At 39.0% G+C, this 23,066-nt stretch overlaps 2 protein-coding genes across 2 annotated transcripts; both read right to left on the reverse strand.

The window, feature by feature from the left end:
• Nucleotides 1-4,675: 4,675 nt before the first annotated feature.
• On the reverse strand, nucleotides 4,676-6,799 carry LOC113724337 (uncharacterized). The gene has a single exon (XM_027247246.2). The coding sequence runs from the start codon at nucleotides 6,797-6,799 to the stop codon at nucleotides 4,676-4,678; it is 2,124 nt and encodes a 707-aa protein (XP_027103047.2).
• A 2,258-nt stretch (nucleotides 6,800-9,057) lies between these two features.
• Nucleotides 9,058-15,324, reverse strand: LOC113727288 (peroxidase 12-like). Its single transcript, XM_027251357.2, has 3 exons — nucleotides 15,048-15,324; nucleotides 14,413-14,607; nucleotides 9,058-9,895 (listed from the first exon to the last, which is right to left on the reverse strand). The coding sequence occupies exons 1-3, from the start codon at nucleotides 15,303-15,305 to the stop codon at nucleotides 9,278-9,280; spliced, it is 1,071 nt and encodes a 356-aa protein (XP_027107158.1). The 5' UTR covers nucleotides 15,306-15,324; the 3' UTR covers nucleotides 9,058-9,277.
• Between the last annotated feature and the right edge of the window lie 7,742 nt (nucleotides 15,325-23,066).

The following is a 23,066-nucleotide window of genomic DNA, read 5'->3' on the forward strand; positions in this document are numbered from 1 at the left end:
GAATGACCGAGCTCAGTTCCCTGAAGCTGCCCGGGAGCTCGTCAAGGGCGCAGTACTCCCACGCGATCATCACTTCATCCAACTTGCCTCCAACGCCGAGCTGCTGGAGCACTTTTACCTCAGTACCGCCCAGGTGACTTCTTAACTAGTACTTCCCTGACATCCCTTCAAGTTTGCTGTCTTCTTACCTGGCGCTTGATCTGCAGCTCAACGTTGCTGGGGCCGAGCTGGCGCAGCGGTACGAGAATATGGGGGTCAACTTGTCCCAGACCGATGCTGCCAAGGAAAGGCTGTCGACCCAACTCGAGGCAGCCGAGGCCGAGCTAGAGTCCTTGAAGAAACAGCTTGAGGACACCAAATCCTCCTGCGAGTTGGAAAAGAAGAAGGCAGCTGACCTTGCCGTGACCCTGGAGGCCGAACAGAAGAAGTCTACCGAGCTGGTGGAAGCGGCGAAGGAGGAGGGGCGTCAGCTAGGCGTCCAGGAGTTTAAGAAATCTGACCGCTTCATGAACGACCTGGCCATCCTGAATGGACCTGTCCTGCAGCTCGGCTACACGAAAGCCTTAATTGATGTGAAGTCCCTGAATTTGCCGGGCTTTGACCTGAGCAAATGGCCTGATTACAATCCCCAAGCCACCAACCAAATTGACAGGCTTGTGACAGGCTACTCCAATGGGCGCGATCTGGCTGTCTTGGTCGTTGACCCCACTCTTCCCGCCCTCTCTCCCAAACCAGAGCAAGAACAGCAAGGGGAGAGCTAGGCGGGTAGTACATAGCATAGGACTGTAGGATTAAGGCTAGAGTAGGGACCGAGCTGGCCAGCTCGCTTTTGTATGGCCCCCCTCTTGTACATGCCTTTTTGAAATGGAATGCATGGCCTTTTGTCTCACCCAATACTTGTAAAAATTTCCTTTTATTTCAAAACTTTGAATACATTTATAATCCCAGATGCCGAACTACTAAAATAAAAAGCAGACCTGTCCAGCTGACCATTTTCAGCTCGAGCAGGATACTAAAGGAAAAGCCTTAAATTTGAGTTGTGCCAGGTGCGCGGGACTTCGCCTCCATCCAGACGAGCTAGCTTGCAGTAACCAGCTCGGCCAGCTTCCTCTACCACATAGGGGCCTTCCCAGTTTGGGTCAAACTTGTCTGTGCCCACAGCTCGGCTTACGGAATTTTTGCGCAATACCAGGTCCCCTGGCTTGAAAGAAAGGTGCCTTACCCTGGCATTGTAGTAACTTGCGACCTGGTCCTTATACTTAGCCATTCTTATAGCCGCCTCTTCCCTTCGCTGCTCGAGCAGGTCTAGGTCGAGTCGCATCCCTTCCTCGTTGCTCTGGGCCACGAAGTGTTGCACCCTGGCCGAAGACATCCCAATTTTCGCAGGGATCACTGCTTCCACTCCATACGTTAGAGCAAACGGAGTTTCTTGTGTAGCCGTTCGAGGCGTAGTCCGGTAAGCCCATAATATAGTGGGTAGCTCGTCCAGCCAACCCGTCCGAGCAGATTCTATCCTTGTCTTCAAGCCGTGCAGGATGGTTCTGTTAACATTTTCGACCTGTCCATTGGCTTGGGGGTGCCCTACTGAGGTGAAGTGCTGCTGGATACCGAGCTCGGTGCACCACTCCTGAAGCGATTGATCCGCGAACTGTCGGCCATTATCCGAAATGAGAACCCTAGGTATGCCAAATCGGCAGACTACGTTCCTCCAAAGGAACTTGTGTATCGACCTGCTGCTGATCGTACTGAACGGCTCAGCTTTTACCCACTTGGTGAAGTAATCAATCGCTACTACCAAGTATTCATAACCACCAGGAACTCGGGGGAAAGGTCCTAACAAGTCAATTCCCCACTGGAAGAACGGCCACGGGTTATGAAGAGGGATCATTTCCTGAGTTGGGGCGTGATGAACTGGGGCATGCAACTGGCATGATTTACACCTGGCCACCAGTTCGGCAGAGTCCCTGAAGATGGTCGGCCAATAGTATCCAGCCAGCATCCCCTTTTTAGCCAATACTCTGGGACCAACATGGTTGCCGCAGATGCCGTCATGCAGCTCGCGCAGGACATAGCTCCCTTCTTCGGACGTTACACACTTCAACCAGGGCTGTAAGTACGACTTCCTGTACAGGACTCCGTGTGTGAGCACGTATTTCTGTGATTTTAGGAGAATCTTGCGAGCCTCTGTTCTACTCAGTGGGAGCTCACCCTGAGCCAAATATCGAACAATAGGATCCATCCAAGAGCTTACCACCTGGATGACCGCAGCACTGACCTGGTCATACGCCCGACTTCTGACGATCTCCACCACTATCTCCCGACCTAAGATGCCAGCTGAGGTGGAGGCTAGTTTGGACAGGGCATCAGCTCTCTTGTTCTGACTCCGCGGAATCTGCTCAAGCGCGAACTGTTCGAACAGGCCCTTCAGCTCATGCGCCTTGGCCACATATCTTCTCAGTGTCCCCTCCTTGACCTCGTAGCTTCCCCCTACCTGGTTCACTATCAGTTGCGAGTCGCTATAGACTTGTATCGATCTTGCCCCTAACTTCCGGGCCATTTCCATCCCTGCAATCAGAGCCTCATATTCTGATTCATTGTTAGAAGCTCTAAAATCGAACCTTAGTGCATAGGATAGCTCCTCCCCAGTAGGGCTGATTAGGAGGAGCCCGGCACCACATCCTTCTTTACTTGACACGCCATCCACGTACAACGTCCAGGCGGGATCAGCTCGTCCCGCAGCCTCAGCAACCTTCCCGGCTTGAGCAGTCTCTCTGGCCAGTTCAGCCTTGACTGCTTTTCCAGAATGCTTGGCCTCGGCAGCGTCTAATGCCTGTTCGACCTTTGCTGCCTCTTCGGCCTGTCTGACCTCGGCAGTTCCTTGGGTCTGCTTGGCCTCTGCTGCTTCTCTGGCCTGCCTACCCTCAGCAGTTTCTTCGGCCAGCTCGGCCTCAACTGCCTTTTTGGGCCTACCGACCTCTGTTACCTGGATGGCCTTAGTGACCTCGGCAGCGTCCCCAGCCTGTAAGACCTCTGCTGCTTCTTGGGCCTGGGTGGCCTTGGTAATTTTTGGGGTCTGCAAGGGTTTGGCCGCTTGCCTGATAGGCGCGTCTTTAGCTTCTCTGCCTTTCCCGACCTGTACGTCCTTGGCCTGACCGTCCTCCGTTTCGAGCGACCCAAAAGAGACACCATCCGCTATGAACTCCGCTAGTGCTTGGGCTTTGATAGCCGTCCGGGGCTGATATCCCATGTCGTATTCTGACAACTCCACAGCCCACTTCACCATCCGCTCTGAGGACTCAGGCTTGGAAAGGATCTGCTTCAGGGGCTGGTCCGTCGTGACCACCACGGGGTGGGTTTGGAAGTATGTCCTGAGCTTCCGAGCTGCATGTACTAATGCCAAAACATATCGCTCCACCGTCGAGTATCTTACCTCGGCCCCTTGTAGGGCACGACTGACATAATATACTGGTTTCTGCACTTTGTTCTCCTCTCGTACCAGCACAGCGCTAATGGCCCCTTCCCCCACCGCTAAGTAGAGGAACAGAGTCTCCCCCAGCTCGGGGGAGGTCAAGGCGGGTAACCGAGTGAGGTGTGCCTTCAGTTCATCGAACGTCCTCTGGCACTCAGGGCTCCACTCGAACTGCCGCCCTCCTTTCAAGGCCTTGAAGAAAGGCGACCCCCGAACTGCTGATTTGGACAGGAACCTGTTCAAGGCTGCCATCCTTCCTGTCAGACGTTGCACCTCTTTAATATTCCGAGGTGGAGCCATGTCCATGATAGCCTTGATCTTGTCTGGGTTGGCTCTCACCCCTTCTTTAGAAATCATGTAGCCCAGGAACTTTCCCGACCTGACCCCAAAGGTACACTTCTTTGGGTTTAGCTGCATTCGTGAGCTCCGGAGAACCTCAAAAACTTCTCTCAAGTCAGAGATGAACTGCTCCTGGGTTCGACTTTTCACCAGCATATCGTCCACATAGACCTCCAGGTTTCGACCGATCTGATTTTTGAACAGCTTGTTTACCAACCTCTGATAGGTTGCCCCTGCGTTCTTTAGCCCGAAGGGCATGGTAACGTAATAATATGTTCCGTCCTCGGTGATAAACGAGGTCTTCTCTTGATCCTTCTCATCCAGGGCTATCTGATGATACCCCTTGAAAGCGTCCAAGAAACAAAAGATCTCATAACCAGCTGTCGAATCCACGAGATGGTCAATCCGTGCAAGTGGATAACAATCCTTTGGGCAAGCCTTATTTAAATCAGTGAAATTCACACACATCCTCCAGGCTTTCTCCTCCTTCTTGACCAGCACCGGATTGGCCAGCCAGGTCGGGTAGTAGACTTTCTTAACGATCTTGGCCTCCAGCAGCTTACCCACCTCACTTTTGACGACCTCCTTTCGCTCAGGAGCAAAGTTCCTCTTCTTCTGTTTCACAGGTCGGACGCTGGGATCCACCTGTAGCCTATGAACTGCCAGCTCGGTGGGGATTCCTGGCATCTCATCAGCACTCCAAGCGAAGATCTCAGCATATTCCTCCACGAGAGATTCCAAAGAACTCCTGACCAGCTCGGCTAGGCCAGTGCCGACCTTCACTGTGCGCTCAGGTCGGCCAGGCTGGACGGGTAGCTCGGCTAACCCCTCGTCTGTCTCCAATCTTTCTCCTTTCTCCATGGGCTCTCAGGGCTCTAAGCAAACTGTTTGAGCTACCAACTTCTCCTTGCCCTTGAGGGTGGCAATGTAGCATGCCCTGGCCACCTCTGGATCCCCGAGCACCTCAGCCACCCCCTCAGGAGTAGGAAACTTCATGCTGAGGTGCAACGTGGAGCAAACAGCTCGGAGGGCATTCAGTGTGGGCCGTCCCAGAATCATATTGTACGACGACGGCTCCTTAACCACCGCGAAGTTTACCGGAACAATTCGGCACTTCGGGGATACTCCCACCGTAACCATGAGAGTGATCATTCCTTCCGGCCTCACGGGAGGGCCTGCAAACCCGATCAATGGAGTCCGAATCGGGACGAGCTGTCTATCCTCCAGCTGCAGCTCCTTAAAAGTCTTGTAATACAGCACGTCTATAGCACTTCCGTTGTCTATGTATAACTTCCTCACTTTGTAATTACAGGTGATAACTTCTATCACAATAGCTTCATGATTGTTGGAGGCCAGAGGGACTGCGTCCTCAGGTCCGTAGATAATTTCCTCGTACATCTTCAATCGCTTGGCCGAACTCTCCCCCGCGGGGGAAGGTCGATTGTGCCGCCGAGCTGTGTGACTATCCCCGCCAGCCGGTCCTCCTGCAATAGTATTAATCACCCCTGCTAGATTCTGTGCTTCCTGCTCAGGAGTTCGACCATGAGGCCCCTGAGGTCGATCCCGGTGGTAGCTCGGACGTTCCGACCTGGGTCTCCCTCGTGGCTGGTCAGCTCGGTCATCTCGTATGAACTGCCCGAGGTGGCCCCGTTTGATCAGTTTTTCAATATCTTTCTTAAGGTGGCGGCAGTCCTCTGTGTCGTGCCCCACATCTCGATGATAAGCGCAAAACAGACCTTGGTCCCGTCTACTTTTGTCCCCAGCCAAAGGTCGAGGAGGTCGGGAGAGCCCCTCCTGTTCCATCACTGCGAGCACCCGAGCTCGAGGTGCCGTGAGGCTGGTCCAGGATTTGTCTCCTCCCATTGGACGGCTCCTGGGGAGGCGGTCATAAGCGTTTTTCCTTCCCGAGCCAGGCCGTGCCTCCCCCTGGTCGGCGCCCCTCCTGCGCTTGTCATCCCTTAATCTTTCCTGGGCACTTTTAAGACGGTTGGCTTCCTCCGCATTGGCCTTCTCATGAGCTCGGTCTAGCATTTCCTGCACTGACTTGGGAGGTTTCTCCACGAGCTCGATGTAGAGCTTCTGTTTGCGCAGCCCATTGATGAAGGCAGCCATGACCACCTTGTCATCGCGATCTCGAACCTGAAGGGACTCGTTATTGAAACGCACCATGTACTCACGTAAGGATTCCTCAGGCCTTTGCTGGATAGTCATCAGGTGCGCCGTGCTTTTGGAGAAGGCTTGCGATGAGACGAACTGGGCCGCAAACAGTCGAGCGAGCTGGACAAAGGACCGAATGGACCTGGGGGGAAGTCCCTGGAACCATTGACGTGCCTTACCCTCCAAAAACATTGGGAAAGTCTTGCACCTGACCGCATTTGCAGCAGTTTGCAGACGCATTTGGGTCAGGAAGGCAAACAAGCGATCCTCCGGATCCGTGGTCGCATCGTAAGACTTCATGCTAGGTATCTTGAACTTCGCAGGCAACGGATAGTCCTCAATATCGGGCACGAAAGGGGAAGCGATGTACTTATCCGCCTCTGTGTCCAAGAGCAGGTCCAGCTCGTCCTGCACCTGGAGCTGCTCTTTCCGAGGCGAGAGCTCATCCTTAGAGTACCTCCGGACAGGCTCCGGATGCTCAGTTCGGGAGTGCTTGTGAGAGGGCTCCCCGATGTCAATGTGTTCGCGCGTGGGCTCCCGGCGCACTCGCTTGAGCTGGGGGTTAGGGCTCCCAGTCCTGGACTCGGTTGGACCCTCCTCCGAGTTCTTTGGCCCCTGGCCCAGATGTCCTCCCGTCTGCCCCCTGAGGTAATTCACAATGGCCTCAAAAGTGGGCAGGTTCCCTGCTACCGCCTGAACCAATTGCTCAGGCGGGATCCGTAAGGGTCCCGCACCCTCGCCTCCAGGGGTCGGACTCCGGGCAGACTGATGGGGACCGCTTCCTCCATTTCCCTTGGATCCATCGGCATTCCTCTGAGACCTCGTTTTTGGCATGATTCGCAAGGAATGAATTACGTGTTCCCACAGACGGCGCCAATTGATGTGACTGCCAAAAACCAGATCCGAGCTGAGCAGTAGCGTCCCGAGCTGATCAGGCGTAGTCGACCTGAGAGGGAGCCGAGCTAATGTTCCTGCAAAGAAAGGTCAAAGGCGGGACGGGTATCCCCGGAGTATCTCCGACGGCCAAGTCAGTGAAACTTGTATCGGAATGTAATAGTTTAGATTACTTCTGAAAGCGTACCTTCTGTTATCTTTTAGGTGTGGTTTATATAGAGCAGAATGAGTTGTAGTTTCCTTGTGGGAGTCAGAGTCCCCTTAGGGTTTGGAGTCTTCTTAGGGTTTTGGGCGGCGGCTCCTACAAGTTCGGAGACGGCAGCACATGAGGCCCACCATAGGGAACAACTGGTATGGCCGAGCTGGTATCTCCCTGCCGGGCTGACGTGTGCGCGACGTGAGGCTTCTCTCTGGTCGACCTGATATGTGTAGTTTGCCGAGCTGACACGTGTCACGCGTGGATTTGCCCTACTACAATAACAAACCTAAAGCCTTTTGCTTTCTTAATTTCTGGACATCTAATTCTAATTTCGAGGGCATTGGAGTAGTTCTTTTTTAGTACTTCCTTTGGGCAGCGAAGCTACGTAGTTTGAAGAACGTATTGCAGTTGTGGTCCAAGACAACCTATGGTGACATTTTTCAAGCTGTTAAAGACACGGAGGCAGCTCCTGTACAAGCTGAGGCTAGGTTTGATTTAGGAGATGTTTTTGTTTATGAGCTTAATGAGGTGAGGGCCAAGCTTCGCTATACTTCGAGCATTGAGGAAAAGTTATGGCAGCAAAAGGCTAGAATTAAGTGGCTGCGTGATGGGGACAAGAATACTAAATTTTTCCACTCAACTATTGCAGAACGCCGAAGCAGATCGGTTATTCACCGTATCAAGAACTCAGGTGAAACTTGGATTTTGACAGGTTGAAATCTGTACAATAAAAAATAACCACTCAAGAAAAAAATATAACTTTAATATATAGCGATGAGCAGGGTCAAATTTACAGGGATTGGAGATAATTTATTTCTTTTCTAGCTGAGATAAAAAAGGGGGGGTTTTGGAGAAACTTAAAATTAACCAACTAAATTCAGTAAAATCAAATTAACACAAATAAAATAAAATTGAATCAATAATAGCAAAACTCTAGCTAGAGAAATAACTATCAGACAAAGTTCATAAATCGATCATAGATGCAATGATGAATTCAATTATTTATTGATAAATTAGTTCCAGCATAAAAGCCAACCCTTCCTTATTTTGTCGAATAGTTAAGGTACGACCGTTGATTATTTCTCTAATCAGGAAATAACCCTAGATATGACCATAGAAGTTTAATTTTCCAATTGCATGAGTAATTAGAAGAGTCTAATTCTAACCAATCGACACGCTACGGGGGTCTCTTTAAGTTAGATTATTCGTTTCCCTAACACAAACCTAGTTATGCCAGTTGCTACTAGAATTAAAACAATCTAACAATTACGGATCAAATCGCTTCAATTAGCAATCGACTATCAAGTCAATTCAAATACCGGGCCCTTTGATATTCGAATAACATAATAGTCATAAATACCAAAGAACAAATAAATACTAACAAATAAAAAAATAGTGTAATTGATTCGGTCTCACAGTTTGTAGAACAAAGTCTTCAAGCTATCCTCAAGCTAGAAAAAGAATTTAGCTACGCATTCTTGAGAGAAATCCGCAAGACTCCATTGATAGCAATTGCGTATCGTTTTTTTTCTCTAAAACTAACGAAAGACGAGAAGGTAAGAAAAAAGTGGCGGTCGTGTCTGATACTTCAAAGAGTCCACCCAAAATTGTTGTTGGGCAACTCCTAATCAAATGGGGATCCGACTTTCCTAATTCCTCTTGTTTCCTACATAACCTCAACTACTAATAATAAGATATGTTCTCCAAAATAGAAAAAGACTAAAGATAATATTTCAAGTTTCTTAATCCAATACTAAGACTAATAATGAAAATTACGATCTTCAAAATCTTCCTCCAAAAACTGCCTTGAATTCGATTCAGATTTGGAAATCGATCCCTAACGCATCACCATCAAGGTAATTTTTAGAATGCTGAAAAGTTGCTCCATTTAATCACGTCTCACATAATTCCCTACAATTAACACAATTAACCAAATATAATGTTTGATGGTGACGGGTTTATAATGTGTTTGTAATACAAATTAATGTTTGATGGTGACTTGAACAAAAAATCGAGAGCATTAAAAGTTCAAGAAGATTACAGATCCATAGTGTAATTTCTTAAGAAAAATTAGACAGTCAACTTTTGTGATTATTCAACGGACTGCAGGTTTTCAAACTCAAAACCTTGTTATTACAGATACCTTCGTGCCTAAGGTCCTAAACATGTCAACAGAAACTCACAAACAACCAAACAAGATTCACAAACATCTTCATAATTTAAGATTGTGCCAAGCCTATTTCTCCCATTTCAACCCCGGTAGACAGGAATGAGTTATCTGAATTCCTAACCGAGCAATTTGCTCGAATTTCACCTCGAGTCCCAGTCAATACGTTCAGCTGCCCCATCTTTATCATTGCATCCACAAACTTCTCAAAAAAGAGTGACTGATTAACTGCAAAACTCGTAACAAGTCCTCTCGTCCTACCATCAGTGTACAAGTCCTGGTCCGATGTGAAGAGACCTTGACGGTTCATAAGATCAACATAGTACTTATTATCAAACTTGTTTGGACTTCTAATGTCCATAATAGTTGTGTTATTTGAATCTTTGGTGGGACAAACCCCTTTAAGGTTGTTAGCAAAGGTTTTGTCCATTGTTGGATCTTGATTTGGATATAGCCTAGCAGTGAAGGAAGTGCAATGGCCCCTTCCGATCGTGTGTGCACCAGAAAGAGCCACAGCATCAGTTGCATCAAAATTTTTGGTTGCAAGAGATGTTAGGATGGTACTTGCATTAGCAAAGGGTGGAATAAGATTAGCTATGGTTGCATTTGCTGTAGCAAAGTTGAGTCCGTCCCTTCTTCCTAATGGAACATCATACTCAGGGCCACCAGTCTGCAATAACAAGAAAATTGACAACAATTGTTAGATGCAAAGCTCAAATTTTCAAGTGCACTCCTAAGGAGGTAATAGTACAGTATGTTACTCTGATTTTGTAAATTAGTTCTTTTGTTGTGTAGTCTAAATAGTGCCAGTTTTAGAATATCATATGAGCTCGCCAATATGTTTTAGCAACGAATATGCCTCAATTTTTTCATCATAATCTACAAACAATTTTTAAAATTTTATTTTATCAATTTGCTTTTGCAACTCTCCTTTTCATGTAGTTGTAGATCGATCAACAAATCTAAAATATGAAGAAGACTTTTTAGTTGTTTGCGGTCAGCTACAACTACTTTTCCAGATCACCATATTTTTGTATGCTTATTTTCTGTACTATTTTCTGGGTTGCGTCTATGGTGGAAAGCTGAGTCAGCTTTGTACCGTAGGCAGAACAAATGGAATCAGGACAGCACATGAGCATGGGCCAGGCAAAGGACAGCGACCGTGAAATAGCTACCGAAACTGGGCAGAAGGAGTTGTAAAGATGGGACCCACTTTAGTATATGAACTGTATTATTGTAAATAAACATGCACCCGCACAAGTTGTGGGCATGTTTTATGAATCCCAAAACAAACTACGGTTACCTGATGATGATTAACATCAGGTAAGCATTTATAGTTTAAGATTGGAGTACACGTGGCTTAATTAGATGATTTATTAGAAACATAATTAGCACAGTACTTCAAGAAATTAGAATCGTGACATAATTGACCCAGTAGATTTTAATTTAAATTTAGAAATTAGATAAATAATCTTATATGTAACATGGTGACTTTTAAATTAATATCGAATTTGTAGATGGTAATCATAAACTTAATTAACATAGCACTTCAAGAAACTATAATTGAGATTGTAGATAAAATAATCATAAATTTTAGAAGAAAATACTCTCCTCTTTGAATAATAAAAAATTTAGAGTGGCAAGTATTAATCTCTTTTTCTTGGTAATCTTATTAATATTGAAAAATATATATAAAGAGAGAGAGAGAGAGAGAGAGAGAGAGAGTGTGAGAGTGAGAGAGAGAGACCTAGAATTTGTCTTATGCACTAATATAATATTAAGTACCAATCATTCATTGACTTTTCTTTCTCTTTACTTACAATTGATCATTAATTCATTTTGCATACTCTCAAAACATTAAGTTTAAAAAAATTACTCATGGTTTGGGGATTGCATCACATATTTCATGAATTTTCACAACAAAATGATCTACACAAATTATGGCATGCATCTAGGTAGTTAGTTATACACTATCAATTTATTTTAGATTAATCTTTTTTTATACCATCCATCCAATATTTGGAATTTCCGATTTCAATTTCGTTTTATAATATATATATTAATATTTATTTATTTATTTATAGATATAATAATATTTTTTATTTCAATTTCATTTTATAATATGTATATTTATGTATATTTATATATATAATAATATTTTTATAATATTTTTATATATAATAATATTTTTATAATATATTTATATATAATAATATTTTTTATAATATATGCAATATAAAATTTATATTATATAACAACACATCTAACAAAAAAGAAAAAAAAGGTTTCCGAATTCGGTGAATTAAAAATTTACCAAATTCCGAATCGAATTTGGAATCGAAATCGAAATCGGAATTGGTGAATTCGAAATTGAAATCGATCGGTAATTCCTATGCCAAAATTCCAAAAAATTTCGAATTCAAACTTCTGAATTACCGAATTCGAATTCGATGCACACCCCTACCAAGAAACTAGAATTGAGATTATAGATAAAAAGTTCATAAACATAAATCACATAATACAAAAGTTTCAAAGATTGAACGTTTGAACTATTGAAATAACTAGATAGTTACCAACTTAAGTTCTAACTCTGCAACTAGTTGTACTGGACATGACAAACTATAAATCACAAAATTGACTAGTAAAATAGTGTCAAAATTTGAGAATTTTTAAATATTAACATTATCTAATGATAAGGATAACCAATTATAGCAAAAATCAAAATTTACTCTTAAAAGTAAGTACTGAATTAAAAGATTTTGTTGTGATAAGGATTATCTAATGAGAGCAAATCCATTGAAACAAACAAACAATGACATCTATATAAATGTCAATTACAATCTCGTATTCAAATTAATATACATATCCAAACAATGCACTTGACGATAAAATAAAGAGGTGAGATCCAACACATTATTTAAAACACCAACATTGTTTAGAGTAGTTACAGTAGTTATATTGGCAAAATGTGATTAAGTAGTCAGAGTAAAAATTAGTTTTTCTTTAAGGATAAAATAGAAAGTTTGAAAAATGACATAAAAATGTTTACACTAACTACGATCTCTCTAACTTTATATGTTGAATAGATAGTAGCTTTTTAATTAGAATCAAAATTATAGATGATTTATTAGAAACATAATTAACACAATACTTCAAGTAACTATAATCGTGACATAATTAACCTAGAAGATTTTAATTTAAATTTAGAAATTAGATAAGTAATCTTATATGTAACATGGTGACTTTTAAATTAATATCGAATTTGTAGATGAGTAATCATAAACTTAATTAACATAGTACTTCAAGAAACTAGAATTGAGCTTGTAGATAAAATAATCATAAATTTTAGAAGAAAATACTCTTCTCTTTGAATAATAAAAAATTTAGAGTAGCAAGTATTAATCTCTTTTCCTTGGTAATCTTATTAATATTGAAAATATATATATATATATATATATATATATATATATATATAAAGATTAGAATGGAGAGAGAGAGAGAGAGAGACCTAGAATGTGTCTTTTGCGCTAATATAATATTAAGTATCAATCATTCATTGACTTTTCTTTTTCTTTACTTACAATTGATCATTAATTCATTTTGCATACTCTCAAAACATTAAACTCGTGGTTTGGGATTGCATCGTATATTTCATGAATTTTCACAAAAAAAATGATCTACACAAATTATGGCATGCATCTAGGTATTTAGTGTATACACTATCAATTTAATTTAGATTAATATTTTTTTATACCATCCATCCAATATTTGGGAGCATCACTAAGTGTTGTTAATACACATTTTTCATCTATTAAATTGCTTTTGTGTCTTACTATTAAGAGTATTTAATATTTCCTCACATATATAAAAGTTACGGTTTCTTGAGTAGTTTTGTTAATTAATTATTTACCAATTACTCACCCTCCTTTCTGTGCCTTTCTTTTGTTTTTAAGCACTTCATTTGTAAATTTTCAGTTAATGTTAGTAATTACCAAATAAGTAAATACCGTACAAAAATCACCATATCATAAAAATTCTTTTACAAATTAAATTTCAAATTGAAAAACCAATTTTCATGAAAAAATACATTTTTAAATGACCATAAAATTAATTATTTCTACATACATAGGGAAACTTAATGCAACAGTGGTAGAATTTAAGTGATTCTTTGACTTTGTTCTTTTATTTATTTATTTATTTATTGCTTAAGTTTATCAATTATTGATCCATTTTTCACTCTCTTATAATATTAAGTTTAAAAAAATTAGCATCTACACCAACCAATTTATATCAATGTTGCTGTCCACTGCTTCAGGTAATATAAACTTTGCCGGTTACCTTTGGGACCCAAACAAATAGACAAAGATGCCTATGCTGAGTTGTCATCTTAGCAATAGTTCTGCCTACGGTGCATAGTTGATCCGACTTTCCACCATAGAAGCAACCCTATTTTCTGATGGCTCGTTATTTATAGCATGCTGCATGCTACCAGATGATCTTTCATGATGAGCACATTGGTTATAGCATTCTAACGATTAAAAAGAGTGTAAAATTAAAAGGAAAATAACAAAGTAAAGGCAAGCGCATGTCATGATTAGGTTTTAGTCCCACTTGGTCGTCATGTATTAATTTCTTATATCCATTTTTGTAATTTACCATCCATTCGTTGTATGATAATTATTAATTGAGATCATTAATGCCATATCCTCCCAGACGTACATCGCTTTACGTCCTGACCAACTCCTTTGATGTTTGGACTAAAAACTGAAGTCAACTTTATTTTTCATGGTGGTCATCATTCATTCAGGAATTTATGTTAAATTTAAAACTTTGGTCATTATCACCGGGGACCTAAATCACATGGCATTATCAGTGTCTTTTTTTCAGCGATAACTCAGTGCTACCTTTATATTTATGTTTAGTGTCATATTTATTTAATATATCATATATGCTTTTTTTTTTTATTCTTAAGTGATAAGTAAAATTGACACTGAACAGTGTCACATAGGATTTCAACCGGGTCTGAATTGATTCCATCTGCCTATGATTACTAATTCTTAGTGTATATATGTTACTGTGCGTGTATAAGAGGGCATATAGGTGAAGTGAATTTGGCCCCTCAACCAAAAAAGAAAAAAGAAAAGAAAAAAGGGAAAAGTGCATATGGATGAAAGTAGGATTATTTACCAGGTAAACAGCGTCCCGGGCAGCTAGAGCTGTTATATCAGAACAGGATACCACCGTACCACACTCTTTCTGCACTCGACTACGAAGGTCATTGATGATTTTGAATGACTCAAGTCTCAAGGTCAAGTTTGGAATCGCTTGCTGTTCACTCGGCTTACCTGCCGATCCATCCAGCAACACTGAACCATCACAACCCTTACAAATTCATCAAAAGAAAACCATAGATTCAGTACATCACAACCAAAGCAGAATTAATTATATAAACAATTTCATTGTTGTTACAGCATGAATTTTGGAGAATATAGAAATATTATACCACAATGGATGTATATGAAATTCTGCCATAAAACTGTTTTTGTTAATCAAAGTGCATTTGATCACTGTTATAGTTCTTTCTTTCCTTGTTTACAAACTTGACATATAACATTAAAGACAAGTTTGACTTAACATTTGTTAAAGACATTTGCTAAAGGGGATTCTCCAAGATTAGTGAATGGAGAATATAATCTACCAAAGCTGGGGGGAGTGACCTTTTGACAAATAGTGAGTGAAATTTCATGGCGCATGAACCATGCTAAGATTAACAATCCAAGCTTACACCAAACTGGCCTAAGCGTTGTTTCTTGCTTGATTACCTGGACAAAGCAGTCATGGAAATGGAGGCGAAGCAAGCCAGCAGCTTGGCCAACATCGTCTTTGAATACCTTCTGGAGGCGCTTTCTGACTATAGACTCCAGCTTGGGGCAGCTGGAATCATAGAAAGTCCATGAAAGTCCATTCACTACCGGTGGGGTGCTTTGAGCTTTTGTACCATGAAAACAGCCAAGAAGCAAAAGTAAAGATGAGGTGATAAAAAGAAGAGAGGTCAAAGAATTGGTGCTAACTAAAGCCATAATCGAGTTAGATTTGTCTCCCAGACGGATGAACGAGACTCTATTTATAGAGTAGATAAAGTCACAGCATAATTTAAAAAAAGAAAAGAAAAAAGAAGAAGAAACGAATTAATGGACTATTTCTCGAGCAAGCTAGGCTAGTTATTTCGAGGGACCACGTGAAGGCCATATCTACTTTTGGTGTTCTCTCGTACTTCGATATAAACTCTCAGATGCCATTTTTGTAATTGAATCGTGTGTTCCTCATCTTAGCATGTTTGGTTTATGTCGTTATTTCTGAATAATTTTTTCCTTCTTGTAACTGAAAAAAGAAAAAAAGAAAAAAAAGAGAGATTCGCAAAAGAGCTGATTCATCCGTTCGAATTGCTATTTTTTTTTGTGGAAAATTATAATCCATTCAAGCAGTTTTTGCCCAGAATATTGTAAAACAAAATTTACTCAAAATGTATTGCGAGGAATCTTTTTACAATTAAAGATAGAAAGTTCGGATGTGTTTGTACTAAAAGTGCGCAAAAATGAAAAAGAAAAAGTGTTTGTACTAAAAGTAGATGTGAGAGAAAAATGTGAAGACCTAATAAAGAAAATGCTTTTCACTATAATGTGTGATCTGACACGGGAATGGAAACCACTGAATTATCTTCTGGAAACTATAAGACTATTTGCGTCCCAATGAAAGACAGAAGACGAGAGGTTAGCCCATAATTTCCCAGAAATTGCATCAACCAAATGCAGTACCCATTGCATTGGAGTCTTGAGTGGGGTTCATCATTTCGAGCTTGAAAAGCTCAAACAATTGCAATTCCCCGTGCAAATGTAACATGATTACAAGACATGGGCTAGAGTTCACAGTAGAGGGCGCGGTATGAACTCAGCTGTACAATCTTGAAAGTGCTTCTTTCCACTGGAAAGGGGAAGGTGACGGAATACTCCGCATTTTCCACCGTAAAACCATTGGCGCCAATAATATGATGGACATTTTTAGCTCAAACTTGCTATATGTTTAAAAGTGGCTGTGAGAAGACGGAAATTCCGAGTATTATTCCTATTCTGCAACCAGCGACGTTTGCAAATTGATAATTGCAAAGTTATTCCGACACAGATTAACATATCCATGCATCGATTTGTCCTAAGCACTTGGCAATGGTTGCTTCAACGTGTTCCTCTTAGTTGATACCTAATTCTGCCAAAATCGAGATGTGGTCGTACCTTGTTGGCTTATTGCATAGAATATGCAGTAGCACAACTGGCTATAGTGGATTGTGTTTAGATGATAAGCAACTTGTTGAAAAGTAACACATTTATGAAATATCTTACTCTTAACATCTGGCCACTTTGTCGCCTTCACTACCAAAAGAAAGAGAAAAAAGGTTAGAGAGTGTGGCTTAATGCTATCGGCAATTCAATCCCTAGCAGGATATACCGGTATTTAAGTACAGGAAGAGAAAACAAAATGGGAAAAAAGTGAGGAAAAGAGAAAAGATAAAAACATTAAGATGAAAAGGGTACATTTTATACAAATAGGTTTCACGGGTAAAATGCCTACTAAAAAAGTACAAGGGGCTAAAATGTAATTATATACCCCCTATAGTTTGAAAACCTGTATATAACCCTCATAGCTTGGATTTACGGGTCACTGTTAGTTTTTTTGTTAAAACTAAAGGTTTTATAGTAAAAGGTCAAAATCAAATTAATAAACTGACAAATGTATACATTTTCACTATTTTATTCTTTTTTTCTTTAACACACACACGGTCTCTCTCTCTCTCTCTCTCTCTCTCTCTCTCTCTCTCTCTCTCTCTCTCTCTCTCTCTCTCTCTCTCTCTCTCTCTCTCTCTCTCTCTCTCGCGGGAAGAGAAGAGATGATTTTGAAAATTTATACTTTGGCTTACAAAATCTTAATTTTCTCCAAATATGAAAAAGATGGAAGGAAAATAAAAAAAAATAAATAAGAAACAAAAAAAAAATGGAAGGGAAATGTAAAACAAATAAATAAGAAACAAAAAATATCAAATGTTTTTTGGCTACAAATATCATTATGGGTTTCTAAACCAAATATTTAATGGTATTTTCTAATTCTAATTTATCTATTTTTAATTCATTTTCTTCTTTTTTATGTTTGGGGGAAAAGGGGATGTAATAAAATGGTATATTTGTCAATTTATTTGTTTTATTTCGATTTTTATTATTGATCATAAGTTTTAACGGAAAAACATTACCAAACCACATGGGATAAAAGGTAATTTATCCTATATATATACATATACATACATATATATACACGCATATATATATAGACACACACACATATATGTACATATATATATGTGTGTATACCTATACATATCTATATGCATATATACATACATATATATATACACACACATAGATATATCTATATATATATATGCGCCAATATATGTATATATACACATATATAACTATATATATACATATACATAATATACACACAAACATATATATAGACACACACACATATATGTACACATATATATATGTGTATACCTATACATATCTATATGCATATATACATACATATATACACACACACATAGATATATCTATATATATATGCGCCAATATATGTATATATACATATATAAACATATATATATATATATATATATACGTACACACACACGTATACTCGCATGCAAATTAAAAAAATTAGTTTTCTCATGAATTCACTTTTAGTTTAAGAATTCAAAACTGAGCATGTTGAGTTTGCTGAGCGGTGGTTGAAACCTCATCACATCCCTTGATTTGTTTTGGCTCTTTACCGCATTGAACAGCTGAAGATGACTCGTAAAGAGATTTATAACTACTTACTGCCATAAATTTCCAAGTTGATCACGTGAATTACTCTAGAATACGAAGATGGTGTTGACTATTGAGTGGCATTTTCTCACTCGTTCATGAAATTTTAAATAGATCAACGAGATGTCAATACATTAAGGGTTAGTAGCCATGACATACGAAATCAAAAAATTGACTTGCTAATACATTTTCCTGGTTTAAACCCATGAAAGTTGACCTTTGTTTATTTTGGTTACCTACTACATTTTCTTTTTCGCTGCAAGCTTCTGGTCTTTACATGTGTTAAAGTTTCAACCATTGACGAAGACAAACCCCGTCAGTCTTCCGCAAGGTTGCTTTGTCCTATTTCAGATTTGCCACACTTAAACTTATCAGCTTATTTATCAATTACATAAATGCAATCCAATATTTTTTGTATACCATATTTGTTACACCAGCGGTGACCCGAAAAAAAAAAAAGAACTAATTAGTAGTAACCCAAAATGTTCAGTTTTTTTTTTTTTTTTGTGGGAAATGATATTAGCACTTAAAAATTTTCAAATACTTCTGAAACTTCATCTAATGCAAAAGAAGGGAAGGAGTGCTTGAAATTTTTTAAGTAGTGCTAATATCGAGTGTGTTTGGACAGCCAATTATTTGGCCAAATATATTTGCTGACATCACCATTACAATTTCCAATACACCTTTTTATCTTTCCAATTACCTTTTTATCTCACATACATCACATCACAAAAAGTGCTACAGTAAAAATATTTCAAATAACTTACAATCCAAACACACTCATCATTTTCTGTTTTTCCTGAATACTTTCCCTTTCGTGATTTCGATGTATTATTCTCTTCTACATAAACTATTCAACATGGAACCGTGGTTCGTAAATTATGTCATCCGGTTTCGCTGCATTTGCCTTTATTCAGACCATAACATTTCCCCTGGTCCCATATTTGTAGCGAGTTAAAAAGTTCTCCCCCTCATGATCTTGGACAATTCCTGTGACAAGTTGCCATTTCTTTTCAAAATTTTAAAAGCACTGCTTTAATATAATTGTGATTCTTTTTTTTTTCCTTCTCCTTCTATTCGTTATAATTTGACAAGCAATTAAAAAAATCTAAATATTTCTTAAACAATTCAAACTACTAGAACAATTTGAATGAATTTCAAATATTTCATCATATTCCTCAATCCAAACGAAGCTCAAAGTTATTTTCAGTTGTTTTTCCCAGTATGCCCATAGATTCAATGATAGAATCAGTCTTTTACATATATTTTCTTAATCTAAATAAAGTAATACTGGAATTAGTAACTAAGTAATACTAGTACCGGGTGTGTTTGGATTACAAGATTTTTTGAAAAAAATTTTAAATTTTGTTTTGCTTACGTCATACATACAATTTTCAATCATCTTTTTATTTCACATACATTACATCATAAAATAAATGTTACATTATTTTAAATAAATATTTCAAATAACCTCAAATCCAAACAAAACTGCTTGTCATGCGTGTTTCTTGCTGATTTTTTTCAGCAGAAATTGGAGGTACTTCATTTATATGGCTAAACTATGCTTAGAAATTATATTTGAAGTGATATATATATACACACATACATACACGCAAATATATAGCATGCATATATAAAATAATTAATTGGAGCAGTTGAATAGATATTTAGCAACCATTGGTCCAGTGGTCACCAGGAAGGGACTTAAGTCTCTCATTGGGCTGCACTCTTTTGGTTTAGTTGGATCTGTATACCCACTAATTTCTATAACAGCCTCTTTAGGCTCTCCCTTCCTCTAAATTAGAATAGAGTAGATTATACAAATGTATCATTACTCGTAAAAAAAGGAATAGATATTTAGCATTGGTCTTCGACACTTGGAAACTAGTTCTCTGCTTTTTAATCGTCAAAAGTGAGCTACTGTACTGAGTTGAAAAGTTTACAACCCCTACACTTTCTAGAAAAGTTAGACCAATACTAGTAGATGAAGTGTGAACACGGATACCAACACCATCTAGGCCCCGCAAAATTAACACGCCCGTGACGGCATCAAAGACTGACAGAGTTGGTGGAAGTAGACATCAATAGCTATTTCGGGTCGATGGAATCGAAGACTGACAGAGTGGGTGAAAATAGATATCAATCCGTATTTTGGACTGAATTTTCTCACCCTCATTGATTTTTTTTGGTTTTTTTGAACTGTGGATTTTGTGAATTCCCGATTTATGTATTTCAAAAATGACCCAGGAAAATGTCCCGGCTCATCACACAGTAACACAGTAAGACGCCCATGGAAAATGACCCTGCTCGTCTCATATGTGTTTGGATGGAAGATTATTTTAAATAATTTAAAAAATTATTGTAACATTTTTTTGATATAATATATACAAAATAAAAGAATAATTAACAAAATATGTTTATGATACAAATAGATAAATTTGTGTACATAATTTACTATCTAATGCTATTTTAAGTTTTTTTTTCGACTACTTTTGTGTCTTTCTTAGTGAGAACGGTATGTTTCATCAAGTAGGCTTTGTCAAAGCATTATTAGAGAGACAAAAATAATTATTAGCTGAGATAATCCAAACTGTACCTTGTTTGTTAGAATAAAAATTAGATGCCATCTTTTCTCCCAAAATGTTCAGGAAACCAAACTCATTGCTTAATCCATCACTTAATTGAGGTTGTTCGAGTCCATCCATACTTTATGAATTAATGTTTTCTACAAAACATGAATAAATATATATGTATGTATGTATCTTCGGTAGAAAAAATGGATGAAGGGTACAATTTTTCAAAAAATAAAAGGAAAAAGGAGCTAAATGGCTACGTAAGAAGTACGAGGAGCTAATGTACAAACCAACACTGAGCTAAAGTAATCGTTGCATGATGAAATCTGAAAAGGTTGAAGTTTTCTATTCACTTATTTATTGATTTAGTTATTCATTTTTGCTAATAATCAACATTCAGCAATAAGCTCAAGTCCCCTTGTGATCTTGAACTGACCTATTTTCGGTGACAACTTAAGAACTCATTTTATTTAATTATGATACATTCCCTCGTTTTCTTTATAATTTCTACTTTTTTTATGATAACGATAATATTTTTATAATTTAATATATTCTAATCTACAAGGAGGGAGTCTAAAGAGGTTTATAATTTCTGCTTAGTTATATCTTATTTTGTCTTTCCCGATGTGTCTACACAGTCAAGCATGGATATGGTTATGGTTTACTGCAGAAAGTGTTAATGGGATTAGTTTGCATAAGACTGCCAGTCATGCGTGACTGCTAATTGTGAGATATCTAACAAAAATTGCAGAATTCCAATTAAATGATTGAACTCTATTTTGGATTGTTAGAACTTAGAACTATAGTTGGTACAGTATCACAGAAAATAGTTGTCTTGCCCCACGAATGCAGGCACTATCCTTTACTTTTGAATTGTTAGAGGTACTCACTCCATTGAAGAATTCTATACATGCCCCTTTTCTAGAGAAAAGTTAGTCAAATACAATATGAAGTACCATGAACGCCATCCAGGAACTTACCTCCAAAGAAGTTTTTCTCATCTTCTAACCCTCCAACTTGAATGTTAAATTGACAGAATAGTTGAAGGTAGACATCGTTCCAAATTCCGGATTCAAGTACCCAATTGATTGATGGTTCGTGTTTCAATCATTACCTATTGGTTTCACCATCTCCTTATTCTTTATTCCAAGGCTTTATATTTGGGTAAAGATTTATGCATTTATGAATGCTAAATTCATCTCAAAATGCCGAATATAAGCAAGCAATCCCAAGGCTTTACCTATTTTAGTGCCTTCCTCAGTGGTGATGCGCAATTTTCATCAAGTAGGCTATATCCAAGAAGTACTTCTAACATGTCTTGTTTGTTTTGTAAAATGATGGAGCCATCATCTCCCCCAAACTGTTCAGTGTCGAAAAAAAGAATAAGAAAAAACAAAGAAGATAAAAATTTATAGCCTTATGCATACCAAAAAAATTAGGTTAATTAACTAAAAATTCCATCAACTTTCGTGGTACTTCTTTTTTTTTTTTTTTTTTTGGTGTTTTGGTGGTTGTGTATTTTATAAGATGAATTATGCAATTAACAACTAAATAAAACTTCTTCGAACGAGAAGCCATTGGTCTAAGGGCTAAAAATGATATCCAAAAATTGGAGGTCTTGAATTTAATTTTCCATTTTTCTCTCTATTTCTTAAATTTCATCATTACTAAAAAAGATAAAACAACATAAAACCTCCCCTGCCTCTGCTCCAGTGGTGCAGTTATACCTAAAAGATTAAAGATGCTTGTTAATTTTTGCCGTCCATTGCGTTGACTTGATCGGCATGTTATGGTTAATATACTATAATGCACAAAAGCTGAGGGTGATGCTGGATTGATATATATGATACCAAAACTTTTGCAAATAGATCTGCAAGTCATCAATGCTGGAAGCGTAGAATGATGATAGACATGTCCGATGTTGCTATCCTGTTGTTGTATTCTATAAAGCTACTTCATTTTTAATGCTAATTTTCTCCTTCTTTTGAGGGGAAATTTTTTTTTTTTCAAGTTTACCTTTTTAGAAGATTTCATAAGTTTGATCATAATGATGAGTGAGAAATGGATGAGCTACTTGTTTAAACTTTAAACAAGTTATTAAAGGGCTACTAATTACTTTTAAGACGACTTTAATAGGAATGCGTTTTTGTGGCAATTGGACGTTGTACTTAATAATTCAGGTCCCCAATTTGTGTTCCATATTCTAAAGCATTTTTGTTAGAAAAAAGGACAAAGGGGAGGAAAGATTAATAGAATATTCTTTGAGGCACTTAATGGAATGCCAAGCCATCTAGCTTATGAAAATGAATTTGATAGTTTAGTCATTGATACGGATCAAGCTAATTAATTGAGC

Source organism: Coffea arabica, chromosome 2c, assembly GCF_036785885.1.
Source record: "Coffea arabica cultivar ET-39 chromosome 2c, Coffea Arabica ET-39 HiFi, whole genome shotgun sequence".
NCBI lineage: Eukaryota > Viridiplantae > Streptophyta > Magnoliopsida > Gentianales > Rubiaceae > Coffea > Coffea arabica.